The sequence below is a fragment of the Postia placenta genome (genome assembly GCF_002117355.1).
Source record: "Postia placenta MAD-698-R-SB12 unplaced genomic scaffold POSPLAscaffold_1, whole genome shotgun sequence".
NCBI lineage: Eukaryota > Fungi > Basidiomycota > Agaricomycetes > Polyporales > Adustoporiaceae > Rhodonia > Rhodonia placenta.
The window spans coordinates 894,477-908,710 of NW_020169832.1; the positions used below are offsets into that span (position 1 = coordinate 894,477).

General features: G+C 52.3%; 4 protein-coding genes across 4 annotated transcripts; 1 reads left to right on the forward strand and 3 right to left on the reverse strand.

Moving 5' to 3' along the window:
* Positions 1–304: 304 nt before the first annotated feature.
* POSPLADRAFT_1128883 (hypothetical protein) lies at positions 305–4,462 on the reverse strand (the record flags this gene model as incomplete). The annotated part of the gene is made up of 19 exons (XM_024483789.1): positions 305–475; positions 532–777; positions 832–913; positions 967–1,289; positions 1,346–1,621; positions 1,691–1,864; positions 1,915–1,934; positions 1,994–2,233; positions 2,287–2,353; positions 2,416–2,428; positions 2,486–2,714; positions 2,772–3,063; positions 3,123–3,188; positions 3,248–3,325; positions 3,379–3,517; positions 3,578–3,699; positions 3,760–4,219; positions 4,275–4,344; positions 4,405–4,462. 19 exons carry the CDS (start codon positions 4,460–4,462, stop codon positions 305–307), a joined length of 3,126 nt encoding a protein of 1,041 aa, XP_024343884.1.
* Positions 4,463–5,170: 708 nt separating this feature from the next.
* On the reverse strand, positions 5,171–7,242 carry POSPLADRAFT_1042364 (hypothetical protein; the record flags this gene model as incomplete). The annotated part of the gene is made up of 2 exons (XM_024478089.1): positions 5,171–5,284; positions 5,389–7,242. The coding sequence occupies 2 exons, from the start codon at positions 7,240–7,242 to the stop codon at positions 5,171–5,173; spliced, it is 1,968 nt and encodes a 655-aa protein (XP_024343885.1).
* Positions 7,243–7,411: 169 nt separating this feature from the next.
* Positions 7,412–8,660, forward strand: POSPLADRAFT_1175822 (hypothetical protein; the record flags this gene model as incomplete). The annotated part of the gene is made up of 6 exons (XM_024488380.1): positions 7,412–7,542; positions 7,592–7,719; positions 7,770–7,873; positions 7,928–8,019; positions 8,074–8,282; positions 8,338–8,660. 6 exons carry the CDS (start codon positions 7,412–7,414, stop codon positions 8,658–8,660), a joined length of 987 nt encoding a protein of 328 aa, XP_024343886.1.
* A 754-nt stretch (positions 8,661–9,414) lies between these two features.
* On the reverse strand, positions 9,415–13,531 carry POSPLADRAFT_1030261 (hypothetical protein; the record flags this gene model as incomplete). Its single annotated transcript, XM_024476720.1, has 9 exons — positions 9,415–9,450; positions 9,507–9,622; positions 9,679–9,860; positions 9,918–10,426; positions 10,478–12,049; positions 12,108–12,238; positions 12,289–12,515; positions 12,575–12,597; positions 12,644–13,531. 9 exons carry the CDS (start codon positions 13,529–13,531, stop codon positions 9,415–9,417), a joined length of 3,684 nt encoding a protein of 1,227 aa, XP_024343887.1.
* Between the last annotated feature and the right edge of the window lie 703 nt (positions 13,532–14,234).

Consider the following 14,234-nt stretch of genomic DNA (forward strand, 5'->3'; position numbering starts at 1 on the left):
AGTGTAAAGAGGAATGCAGTGATCAGGCCGTACACATGTCATCGGGGACCCTGGCTGCGACGACCCGCGATCACGCTGCGGTCCGGACTCATCTCGATTGTCTCCGTCCCTTCTACAGCAACCATTCGCCGTTCTCTTCTCTCATCAGCTTTACCTGGCAGCTCTTCTTCATTTCTCAGCCAGAATGAATACGGACAACGCCTCAGTCATAATGCCGTCACTGAAGATATCCGGCAATCTATTTGTACAATCCATTGAAAGCAATGGTGATGGCATAATCAAAAGAGGTAGGCCCTTTTACTTCTCAAGCGAGGAATCCGGTCTCGCGCCAGTGCCGCACCCACTTCGCGACAAGCTCCTCCGAGATCGCGGGGGAGTTCGCAATGCTTGGCGCAGCTTGACTCGTCAAGTCGACGCGGAAGTTCTTGGGAGGTCGCCCAGCGTTTGACTTACCGAATCGGTTGCGGTAGTACGGCTAGTAAAGTGATCATCAGCACTTCCGACCACCATTGGCATCGCGTATACGCTCACAAGCAGCTTGATCGCCGGGTTGCGCTTACCGTCGGGGTCGGATTTGGCCAGACGATCCAGCCACTCCGCGCGATCCACGGCGTCAAAATGCAGACCGCCTTGTCGAAGACCGGATAGAATTGTGTTCCAATCACCCTTCAAGTTAGGGTTGAGTATGTGGTACACCGCGGACTTCGGCTGCGATGAACGTGTGACGATCTCAGTGATAGCCTGGCCAGCAACGTTCGTAGGCAGCCATTGTGGTGGCTAGGAAAGAAATCAGGCTACACGGGTACGAGTTGCAGGCTCGTATTGACGTACCTCCGTCAACTGAGGCAAAGCACCAGTTATGGTTGCTGATTTGAACATGAGCGGCCAGGCTTCAGTCTCGTTCCACACGCCACTGCCAGGACGGTCAATATCGCCTTGCCGAATAAAAATCCAGCAGCTGCTTACTTCTTCGTATCGCCGGCTAATTGTCCAATCCGGAGTACACCGATGTTGAGGGGTGTTGCTTGCGAAGCTCGCTCACACAGCTTCTCAACAACCCACTTGCTCCGACCATAACCTGTCGAGAGGGCTGTCGTAGGGCTTGCAGGGAAGTCCTCCCCGACCACGAGATCACTGGAGCCAGAGCGCGCCGCTATAGATGAACTGAAGAAGAACGATGGCTTCGGAGATCCAGCGGAGCGGAGGCACAAATTGATCAGGTTCAGTGCGCCACCGATATGTGGGTCATAAGAGTCGACGGCCATGTTAAAGTTGACTGGCCATGCGTTCTGAAATGGCAATCTCGCTCAGTACTCCTTCTGCAGGAAATGCGAGGGGCAAATACATGAATGACAGCACTCGTCTGCGACAAAACGTGCGCATATTCGCTCTCGGTCAACCCAAGGCGATCCTCGTTGACATCCACGGCGAACGACTCGACCTTCGCCCATTGCTCTGGCGAGAGAGACAGTCGACGGGTCTGCAACGACTCCTTCACACGGGCGAGCGAGTCGTCGTGAGACTTCGCACGCGAAAGGCATACAACACGTTGGACTGAGGGAGACGAGACAAGCTGGCTGAGAATGTGCGCTCCAAGAGAGCCCGTAGTACCAGTGAGGACCTCGAGGACAATTCTAAGTCAGCCTTTTGCATGGCGTAAAGACAAGGCCAACCGGCGCTTTGTGCTCACCACGACATGTCCTGTCGACCCAACATGTTGGCCGTTCTGTGTTGCAGAGTGCAGGTCGAACTTGGCGCTCCACTTCTCGACCATGGCCAACATTGTCGCATGCTGCTGTTCGTCTGAGGCCGTGGCGCTGCCTCCAGCGCGGAGGGCCTGGATGAATGCGGCTAGCCTGTCAACCTGTCAGTTTACCGACGCCACACAAAGTGCGAGGGTGCACACTTCTCTACCGACGGATTCTCGTATACAACTAGGTGCGGGAGGACAGCTTAGTTAGTCGCGAGAGAGAGCGAATACGATAGCTCTTACTATTCTGTCCAAGCGTCTGCCCGTTCAGCTCTAGTTCCTTCTGGCAAATGTTACGGATTCTCGTGGCCTGCAAGGAATCTACACCGAAGGCAAAGAGATCGGACGATTTTGTCAGTTTAGCTGCCCTAGTAATGCCTAGTGTCTGTGTGATTGCGTCGAAGAGGAAGTCTTCCAGCTCTGGTAGCGACAGCTCTAACTTGTTTACGCCTAAACCGCTCTCGAAGCGGTCATATACGGAGTCTGTACCATGTTAAACATGTTTTAATATCAGAAGAGTACAAAGCACGGCGTACCGATAATATCTTTGAACTTTGCATAGCATGCAGGTCGCAGTATTGACATCTTCGTGGCTTGCGGGATCTATCACACGACCGACCCAGGGTCAGTACGCCCTCTCAAGATCGAGATCAGCAACGCCCAACCTGTGTCCCATACCTAATGGGACATGTTATAAATTAGGCTGCAAAGGAAAGGCACAAACAATAGGCTCACTCTAGTATATGCACCATTTCTGGGAGTATGCGCGAATGTGTGGGCGCCTCCGCATTTGCCTCCTCGATCACTGGCCAGACCTTCTCCAGATACGCAGCTCGGTCCTTCGCTAGGTCCTTCCCGAGCTCTGTCGGGAAAATGAGCACGCCCACTTGGGGTTTGCCTTCTCCGAATACAATCGCCTCCTCTACGTATGGGCTATTGCCTCGGATAGCAAGCTCTATGGGGACTACACAAGGTTTTCTAGGTTACGATCCTTGCTTAGGGAGATATTCATGTAACATACCGGGGTTTGTCTTCTCCCCGAGCAACATGACAAGCGTGTCGTCCAGTCGCCCAATATATTTGTACCAATTCGAGTGCTCCGAATGCCGAAGGAAAAGATCCTTGGTCGCGTAGGAGCCGTCTGGCCGATTTGATTGAATCTTGGCGGGCCATCCATCCTTCACGACGGACTCGAAGGTGTTGGAGCCGCGGTCTTCCATGACGATATAGTCTGAAATGGGGCCCTCCACTCGTAGCCAATTCCAAGCCTTGTCAGTTTTAAAGTCGCGCGTGGATTTTAAAAGTGTTCCTGTCTGGAGATGATACGCAAGTGTCACTAACTGAAGTGGCAAGCTAGACCAGAAACACGGACCTCTGTAGTTCCATATGTGGCTTGAATGTTGACGCCAGCTGCAGTGAGTCGATCCCCCAGATCGTCCTAAGGTCAAATATCCAGTTGAGTAACCCTGTAGACGCATGGGCATTGTCCAATCCTACAGGAACAGGGGCACCGGAAAATGTGATGCTTTCGAATTCCGCGAGAGCGCACACGCCTTCTTCCGTCTCTCCGAGGAGCTACACAGAGATCAATGTCATCTTGAGATGCAAATGAACGTACTGTATCATACCTTGATAACGTATGGTACGAGAAAGCATAGAGGTGTGTGTACCGGAATCTTTGTGATGACCTTGCATATATTGGCCGACGTCAAGGGCAAGTGCGGAGGGAAGAGAGAGAATGGTACGCCGGCATAGTAGCAACGGAAGCTATGGACGTCAAGGTGCATTAGCTTATAGTAGAGTTTCGACATTTATGCAAGCGCATACACGCTAAAGTGGCCGAATCCGTGGTACACGGGGAGAGCGCTGAAGCCTGGTTTGGCTACAAATCCAGCAACGTTTGCAATCAAGGCAAAATGAGTGATATATACTGGCTTCGGAAAACCCGTCTACGTGCAGTGGCTGATCAGAGTTGTGTGGCACAAGAATGATTACAGGAAAAAACACACCGATCCTGACGAGTGCAAGATCACTGCAGTCCTGTTCTTTTCCTCTTGCGGGCCTAGCACCGCTGGAAAGGGGTCTATCTTGGCGTCCTCCACTCCTTCCGATCCCCAAAGGGGAAAGCGTTTGTCTGGTACGATCTCGAGATGATATCCTTGCTCGGCGAGCAGCTTCTGAGCTTCCTTGGCTTCTTCGGGGAACCGAGACCCATAGATCAAATGGCTCGAGTTTGTGAGTTTACATAGGTGGGCAACTGCTGGGATGGAGTTGTTGACTGAAAGCAGAAGTGCACTCAGCCCTAGCTTCGCAAGTGCGATCTCAAGGAGCGACTCGTCAATAGCAGTTGTCGTTAAGACCGCAATGGCACGCTCTGGTGGTAAACCATTGTCTCCCACTGGTGGTTGCAGGCCAAGGCTAGCATAATGAGCGCACAGTCGGTCGACGGCTCGCTGAACCTGAGTATATCTATCCATTCGGTACGTCAATGTCTGCGATATTCGAGATATCATGTCCGTCATACGTGAGCGGTCTCAGCAAAATACCAGGCTCATCGATGCCTGTGTAAAACGCAACATCGTCTGGCTGTTCACCTGTAAACGAATCGGTGTGAGCGTTCATCAACTATAAACAAAGATCACTCGAGGACTCACGCGCTCGGATAGCAACTAGCTCAGTGAGCGATAGCGCAGCAAATGTAGGGGCAGGCATTCTACACAGTAGTGGGCGGAGAATGTGTGCCCCGCGCAGAGCTCACCTACAGATATAAATGTGACCAGAAGGAGGCAACCCTATGTGGACTGTTCACGATAAGGCCGCATAAAGTGTAAGGATTCGAGGACTATAATTGACATTGGATTATAGCGAAGTCATAAGGATGATCATGGGACGGCCTGCGAACGGCAGGTTATCCGGAAGCTCATGAACGGAACGGTGGACGGTGAACCAACGGAACGCTTAGGTCCCGCGCCATCGTAACCTGATATCAGTGTGGTGTCCTAGCACCTCACTGGAGGAGTCATCTCCCCATGACAATGAACGCTGAAGCGCTGAACTGCGGTAGCGGGATGTACGCTAACACAGAGTAATGAGCAGGCGAATCGTGATCTTGCAACAGAATTCCGATTCCACTGTCCGGCCCGACCAAGCCGAGAATCTCGACGAGATCTGAAATAGTCAAACAACGCACGCAGCGGGAAGCTAACGCCGCATACGCTAAGTACTTCATCTTCGTAGAGCAAAGTGGGTACAAGCAGCTGCCTGCAAGCAAGGCGACCGATAAATGTAGGCCTATTCCTGGCTTCAAAGCCGTCAGACTCGCGCGGAATGCAATGAAAGGCGATACATTCCTACCGTTTTAGCAGTGCATGTGTTCATACCGTGATCTCAATTCCGCTCTCCAGCAGCCACTTGATTATCTCAGCTGATGGCTTCAAGACAGGTGATCCGTCGTGTGAGGACTTCAGCACGCCCACAATGGCTCGCACCAGACCTATCCGATCGACCTCCAGCGCAAGAGCCTGGCGAGCGGCTCTGTCACGCACCGAAAGGAGCAGGTTGCGCAGACACACTACTCCTCGATGCTGCAGACCGGGGTCAGACGTCGCATTCGGTCGTTCGTCTCCAGACTCATCCACCTCGGAGGTAGTCGACATAACAGCCGGGTCGATTAACTGCCCTAGAATCGGTAGCACCTTGTGGCGCTCCTCTTGCAATTCCAGAAGGGACTGGCAGGCGTCAGGGGAGGACGTCAATATAGCCACTGCACCAGAGGCTGCAAGCTGGGTTGGCACATCATCGACATCGCAGAGAGCCACGAGGACCTGTAATTTTGACTTCGAGGCCGCGGATGCCTCGCCGCCGTACCTATTGAAGACCTCTTCGCAACCCCCAGCAAGATTACAGATGAGCTCCGTGGCTGCTCTGCGGACCAATGTATGGTCTTCAAGCATCAACAGCTCCACTTTGTTCAGAAGTCCCTCTGCGCGTGCAACTCTTGCTGCTACTTCTTCGCCCTGGGAGGTGAGGTTGGTGAGAGCCATCAACGCTTCGAAACGTTGTAAGAGATTCGATGCAGGATTAACGAGCATGATGGTAAAGGGCCGTATCGCATCATAAAGCGCACCCTGGTTTGGACCGAAGACTTGTATGGGTGACGACGTGATAGCAAGTTTGGCTAATGCTTGTATAGGGTCTATATCCGAGGAATCTAGCGGGGCATCTCGTGGTGGTTGGGTGGTAGCACTTGGGGTAGGCAGGATACTCTGGATGATTAACAGCAATGCCTTCGCCCCTCCTCCTTGCAATATCTTTCCACGGTTACCTTGGTCTTCCACAAGATGCAGCAATATCTTCCCAATGGCAACCCTGACCGCGCGGCTATCTGTGACACGGATGGCTGCCGTCAGCGCATCGACTACGCCGGCCATGATGAGCTTGCGCCCCCTCTCACGAACGCGGTCGTCGTCATCAAGTGGGTTGTTCTCGGAGTCTTGTGGTTTCGATGAGGTAGGTGAGGCTTTCGTCATGCGCTTGAGCTTGGCGATCTGCGCTTCTTCGTCAGACAAGCGAGCTCGATAGGCGCATATATTGAGCACAATGATGGCGAACCCGTATGCTGGTGATCTCGCGATATCGTCTGGCGACTGGGTCAATGAGGGTTTCCGACGTGGAATGACCGTAAACAGACGGCTGAGAAATGAAGAATCGTTCGCCAAAGTCTCCTTCACCGAAGGATCGATACTCAGGTAGGCAAGTCCTTCTATTGCATCGGCAAGAGACGAAGAATCGCGTTCATCAACAACCAGCCCCTTCATCAGCTGTGCCAGAGCTTCATCGTCTTGACGCAGAGCTTGCCTGTCTCCTGCAACACGAGCCTCCTGAGAATCCGTCTCAACTCCTCGCGAGAGCTTCACAAGGGCTACTGCGGCAGCCGCACGCAGCGCTGGGTCGGAGGTTTGGCGAGATTTGGTCTCGAGCCATCGCACATGTTGGGATGAGATGAGGGCGCGGCAGGACTTATGGCCGCAAGCTTGGGAGAATAGATGGGCAACAGCCCGCGAAATCTGAGAAGAATAAAACATATCCAGTCCGTCCATCACCGAATCAATCGTGCCTTCATCCTCGAAAATGACCGCAGCTGTCTTCCAGTCGACTTCAAAGAGAGCGCTGAGGAATGATATGCCCGCGAGGACCTCGATCTCCACAGTATCGGATAGGCGGGAAGAGAGAGGAGGGCTAAAGGTCTTGTGAAGAATAAGTGTTGCCTCTTCTGTGTCCTGCTTAGCAGGAGCTGGAGAGGATATGTTCCGATAATGTTGGCAGAGAGCGGACAGGGCGACATAAGCCTTCGAGCGTAGGGATGTGGGTTGTTCGGTCGGGAGGAAGGCATTGATCAAGGTAGACAGCTCCTCGGGCAGCATGGCTAACTGCGTTTTCTCTTGTGATCGCCCGATAATCGCGTTCAATTGTTGTTCTAGATCGTCTGACATTGCGAGGATACCAGCAGGAGGAGGGGCGGTGGGGTAGAGCGTTGCAGGGAGACCGTGATTTACATACATCGCGTAGCCCTAACCCTATAATAGGTCTTGACGGCCACCCTAACCTGGCAGAGCGATATGCCATTGGGTTTATTCTGCTCTCTTGGCCTTGACTGAAGAAATGGACGTCGGCGAAGGTCCTTCACAAACCTCCTCCTGCAGGAATTCTGCAGAAACAATTCAGGTCGGACATACACTGCTCTTGAAACTACCCAGCGGGGATATCAAGACGTGGAAACTGGAGAAAGACTCGTGTGTTTTGATTTTGACTTCGCTTCCGCCATAGTTGACGTATTCGCAGAACAGCCAACCTCGGAAAATTTGGGTCCTTTTACGCGAACGAGCTAATAGACCAACCATTTGGGCTGACCTATGAGATCGTTGACAAGAAGCTTAAGGTCATACTCCCTCGCAGTTTGCAGGAAGTCGGTAGGAACTCCGTCCGTTTTCCTGGCTATATAACTGAATATACTGGTCAGAGGATACCGATGCGACGAATGAGTTGATCAATGACGGTCAATGCGTCCAGCCCTTGACCACAGAGGAGATTGAGGCATTGAAGAAATCCGGTCTTCATGCATCAGTGCGTATTCTCATGTACTTCCCTCTCTTGCTCTGAAGATCCATTTGTTTCCAGGAAATCATCAAAAAACAGATCGAACAACATGCAAACTACTCGCTCAAAACAGAATATAGCAAGGAGAAGTATAAAAAGAGGAAAGAGGCAAAGTAGGTCTAGGTGTACTGACCACCGACAGTCCGCGCTCAAAACGTCTTGTATAGATATTCCAAGTCCTTCGCTGTCGTTGCGCCTACTTTATTCAATGTTTGTGATTATTGGTTCAACAAAGACCAGAACAGACTGCGTGACATCCGCCCTGACACATTGTCGCAAATGCTAAACTTGGCAAATATTCGACCTGGCGGTAGATATTTGGCCGTCGACGATGCATCTGGCGTTGTAGTTGCGGGAATTCTAGAACGTCTTGGCGGTGAGCTTCATCTTGTATCTACCAAAGACCTTGCCGTGATTGACATAAACGCAAGGTAATGGACGGCTCCTTACAATCTGTGATGTCGACTCTCCGCCTGCGTATCCCGTTACAGTGCACATGAATTTCAGGAAAGAATACGCAGACAAATTGTCCTCTCTTAACTGGGCCACTGCCGATGAGGAGTATGCACCAAGTGCGTTGCAAATTAGAATCAGCGAGCATGATAGCCTGAACACCACGTCACTCTGTAGTTGTTGCATCACCGGAACCACCTACTGGAAAATTCAAGTCAGAGGCACAAAAACAAAGATCGAACAAGCGCAAAGTAGTCGCCGAGTCACTTTCGCAAACTCGAGAAGAGCTTTTTGCGGGTGAATTTGATGGGTAAGTACCACATACTGTACAGAATATCCCCACTCCTTACGCTTTCACGGCTCAGACTCATAATAGCTAGCGAATACGACCCCTTCTCAATACTGCAATCTCTATCGCCATATCTCGCAGGCTCCGCATCAATTGTAGTGCATAGTCCATACGTTCAGGTTTTCTCTCTTCTCTTCCATGATTTCAGCACGCTCACAACATGTCCAGATTGTGGCAGATTTACAGAATCAGCTACGCGAGTTGCCTCAATACCTTGGGCCTACCGTCACGGAAGTGTGGTTACGGCGCTATCAGGTACAGACCAAGATCCATCCCACTATTCCAGTACGCTGACCCTGCCAGGTGTTACCGGGACGTACGCACCCACTGATGAACATGTCTGGGTCAGGGGGCTTTATCTTGCACACAACCAAAGTGTCTGTATATGCTTTTGATTTGCCTCTTCCTCGCTAAACGTTCGCCTCAGATATGACGATCCGACGGCTTCATCCGTCATGGCTCATCGGCATAAGGCGAAGAGATCGAGGTCCGAAAACGCGGTTGAGCAACTCACTACTGAAACACAGGAGACACCAACACAGGAGAATGAAAGCAATCAATCGCTGGATCAAAACAACGGGGGCAGCTAACAGCACTACCAATCCTCCAAAAGTATTATAGGGCTTTAGTCATACATGGGTATACACGTACTAGCAGACGCCGCGAACTAGTCATGTCACAGTCGTTAGGGCGCGAAGAATACATCTTATGATGGCGAGTCTGGGAAGAGGGCAGCAAAGATCTATCACTCGACTCTTAGCACTCTGAGGACATATATCGATGTTGCCCATGACATACCTCATCGACAATAGTGTACAGCAAGTGTTGGTTCAGTCGTCGGTTCTGAAGCACAGCGAAGATCCTGCGTGCCCCTCTTCGAGCGTTTGATCGCCCAATCATGTTTGCAACGAGATCTGTAGTTTCGACATGGATATCCAATTCGACAAAATTCGTGAAAGGCAAGACTTACCTGGCATGAGAGCAGACAGTTTGCGGTTCGCTTCGTCTCTGGTACGGAGCTTCTCTTCAGCAGTTCTGGGTACGCTCGGTGGTTTCAACTGGCCTCCGGGCCAAAGTCCATCGCGGAATATATTGATGTAGTTCACGAGATGGAGTTCGTCCACATACATCGCGAACGTTTCCCGGATTTTGCTATAGAGAGACCCTCGTTAGGACGCCGGAAGAAAGCCTCTTTTTGTGAGCACATACCGCTCGATTGTATCACCGAACACTTGTTGCAAGATAATCACAATAGCTTGTCTTCGGAGCCAGTTGTTCTTCTTGTCGAGCTCAAACACAGCGAGTACGAGATCACATATGGGAGATGAGAACGTCGAGGTACTGGTCTCGCCCTGCAGAGGCCTCAGGTCCCCTGAGAGTTGGAATAGCGCATCATCCGGCGTTGATTTTCCAGAAGCTTTCAGGGCCTGCGCAACGAGGTCCTCGTCGTGTACGCCGCTGCCGACAATGCCCGCAAACTCCGCCGCTTGGGTGGTGAGGCGTTGGATAATGACATCCAGCATGGAAGGCCCGAAGAACATGTCATCTATGCTCTCGGTAACAGACTGGTACATGGAGCGGACAATTCCTTTTCCACGAGCAGGAGGAGCTGTCTTCGACGTCGAAGCAATCGACTCGTTTGCAATGAAGGGTGATTCGCGGGACAGAAAACCGCGGAGCTCTTCACTCTCACAAACAGCAGGATTGGCGATTAGGTTCTGATTGGGATGTTGTCATTGGGCAAGACTCAGGGGGTCAGGCAGACTTACCTGCAAGTACTTCTCCAAGGCTACACGGCGCTGGTCGACGAAACTACTGGATAGTGCAGTTACGAGTCGTTTGCCGGGGAAGTCCAGATTCCGCACCAACGCGTATCGCTCCCTCAGCTTGTTATGCATGTTAAAGAACTCGTTGTATCTCCTCGCGACGACCCATCCCGAACTGAACGTCCCGTCCTGTGCCAGCTGCTGGACCTCGATCAGGTATCGCACAACCGACTTGCCGTCCTCCTCGCCCACGGTGGAGTTCACGATCGCGACCTTCGTGTGGTCTGAGAGTAATCGGTTGGCACTCTCCTGCTGCTCGTACTGTGTCTTCTGAAACCGAAGCTCACGAAGCTCCCGCGTGAGTGACGAGCGAGATTTGCGCAGCAACCGCAACTCCTGGGCGTCGCCCGTCAGCTCCGCTTTCTTGATCAGCGTGTCCAACATTGCGTCCTGCGATTGCAGCGTCTCGATCTTGTGCGTCAGGCGTGCGATCTCATGTGAGAGCTGCAGGTCGCCGGGGCCTGCGAGCTGGAACGAGCCGTGACCGTGCTCGCCGTCGTCGTCAGGTCGATCCTCCTCTTCCTCCACGTCGTAGTCAAGGGTGCTATTCCGCTTGCCCTCCGAGATCAAGCTGGAACTCAATTTAGCACTCGAGATACTCTCGGCAGAACCCACTGGGTGCTCATCACGCTTATCGAGCGCAATGATATCCGTCAGAGCGGCCTGTATTGCAGCCATGCGCCGGGACTGCTCCGTCATCTTCGCGTCCTCAGGGTCGTCAAAAAGTGGGGCACGGGAAGACGATACCGATGGCGACTCCGCAATCGGGGACATGAGAACCTCTAAATTAGACAGAGATCCTTTGAACGTGGTGTTCGGAGTCGAAGCGTTTGAGGATGGCAGTTCCATTCTCACTGGCTTCTGCGCGGTGGGCGTGCTGAACAGAGGCGAGGAAAAGGAGCGGGGAACGGATGTCATGGATAAGAGTGATTGCTCTGATGCCTCTGACGCCGTCCGGGATATGGCATGATCATCACTTCTCGAGGGAGGATGATCCATGCCCCTGCGGGCGATTGCTTCTAGGTCACCGACGACGCGGAACCACAGCTCCGAACGCTGGAAATCTTCAAAGTCCTGTTCCATTTCGCGTTCAATCTGCCGCTGCGTGAGCATTACGCTGCGCCGCACGCGCCGCTCCTCCACGGGAGTGGGCGTCTCTTCGCCCAGGCCGAACGTACGGATAGCGTTGACGTGCTTCTGTGAGATGGACGACAGCACCGGGTCGGGTGTAGTCCCGGAGAAATAGAGCTCGTTCATCATGGAGATATCCTCTTTCAGCGTGGCGGAGCGCGTAGGGTCCAGAACCGCATCGTCGTCCTCATCCGACGAGCCTGAGTCGACAGATTCGAGCGGATTCTTGAAACTCTCGACAGTAAGCCAGAATTGGACGAGGAGAGAACGGTGGCGACGATCCATGAATTCCATGAAGTATGACAACGAACTGGGATTCCTTAACACGTCGCGGAGCGTCAGGTGTGACTGCATGCCCGCTTCAGGAGCAGTCGTAGGTTGTCGCTGGTATACATAGCATATTCAAGCAATACGATATAGTGAAGGAACTGCGGGAACTCACTGGATCTGACTCTCCGCCTAGAAGGACAATGCGCTTTTCCACTTTGCGCTTCGCGGTGTAGAGTCTGTCGAGGAAGGCAACGATGTCTTCTGTCTTCTCACCATTGATCCAGTCATCCTTCTCATGGTTTGCTATGTCACTCATCAATGCCACAACCAGTGATCGAACACTTGTCACTCACAAAGCAAAGCGCGAGTTCGCCTAATCTCACCCATGATATCGTTCTTCAGTCGCCTTGCGTCTAACAAGGACGAGCACCGATTGATGCTGCGCAGGAAGGATTCAAATTGCCGCGCATCGGTACGGATTGTGATGGTCTCCGTGGTCGAAGGCCTTGGCACGGTGACGCTAGGATTGGGACGAGGCAGCTGTGCCTCTAAGATATTTCTGACCTTTGAGACCAGCCTCCTATAGAGCAAAAGGAACACTATGAACAGCGTCCTATGCCATTTCGCTATGTCACGTACTGCTGGCGTATAGCTGCACCCGCCTGAGTATATTGAGAATAGCTCGTCAAACTAGGACAGTTCACTCACCACTGAGTCAATAGAGCGGTTCCAAAAGTCAGGGTCCGCGAGCATTTCCATTATGGGATAGAGAACTGAGCACGCTACTATCTCGCGCACCACGATCTTGACTGCCTCGCTTCTGGCTTCCTTCTCTGGCAGAATATATGGGAGGGCGCGGTCGACGAGTCCTCTCAGGTGGTTCTCTTCTGTCTGCTTCGTGAAAGTGGACGAAAGGTTGTCTACTGCGCGATGCAGCTTCTCGCCGCCCCTTCCAGCGTAACGGCTTGCGAGCAGCAGGTCCAATTCCTCCGACTGCGTGAGCCTGCGCTCCAGACCCGCGCCGCGCAATGCAACCTCAGACTGTCGAAACTGTTCGATGTGAGCTGTCACCTTAGGCACAATACATTTCACGATGAGGGCGGAGATGTCCAGGGTCATAACTCGAGTGAGAACTTGTTCCATGGAGCTGTGCAGAACAGACGAGACCGCAGTGGGAAAGGACGGGGAGGACGAGATATCTTTGTACCACACTAGCACGAAGTCCCGCACAATCATAATAAGGATATCATTCAGAGCAGCAGATATAACCGGAGAGTCGCGATACAGCGGAGGTAGAGACTGGGGTGCCTTGTGAGACCACTGAGAACGCGTCAAGACGGCTTGCCAAGCTGCGGGCGTGGAGAAAGCCAGCGGTCTCGCTGCAGAGGGAAGCGCATTATGCGGAGGAAGCCGGTGTACGTCCAAGAGATATCCCAGGAAGATATTGAGTGCCAGAAAGCCAAGTGCACTGACCACAGCGAGGACTGGGAGCAGAAGAATGAGTGTTAGCGGCGATGAGACTATGCGTACGGCTGTAGGCACCACGATAGCCAGAGCCGTAACGGCGAAGAATGTCTGCCTTGTAGAGAAGACCATGGCTACGTAGGGCACGCCGGGACCATTCTATGCACTCCGCACATGAGTGCGAGTGAGCCTGAGGACGGCGTACCGTGAAACTAACGGGAAGGGGGAATACATGTATAACACCTTATCCGATTTTATCAATATTTGTTTATAGCTATTTTCACGCGAGATGTCGCGAGAGTCAAATAAAGCAGTTCTAACTTCTCCCTCAACGGCCTCCCAGTGAGAATAGGAATGTCTCGACAATGGCGTAACGTGTCATCTTGATTCTTGCTGCGCTGGACTTGTCTCGTTGTTCTGTGCTCATTCGGCTTCAGAGATACCCGTTCAATGAGTCCCTGACATGGTGCTCACAAGTAGTTTTACTTCTGAGGGGGTGTTAGAGATGTTGAAATTTGAATGTCAACAAATTGTGATGCTTCTGGTACCAGGACTCGCTATGGAATGACAAGACAGCTCCAGCGGAGCAAGAACCAGATATGCTAAGTCGTTTACGTTCAGCGAGAATATACCAGACACGCACGACATCTCGTGTGAAATCAGTCATAAAGCAAGCCGTCGTTACGCAACGCCAGGTCGTTTTGGTCCTAGCCCTTTTCAATTTCAATTTGCTGTGTGTGTATAACACTGACTCGAGCTATTCCCGCACAGCCTCGGTGTGCTTTATGCAATGTGGCCATTATCATGGGTCTCTGGTCTGCCCGAGCACACAGTG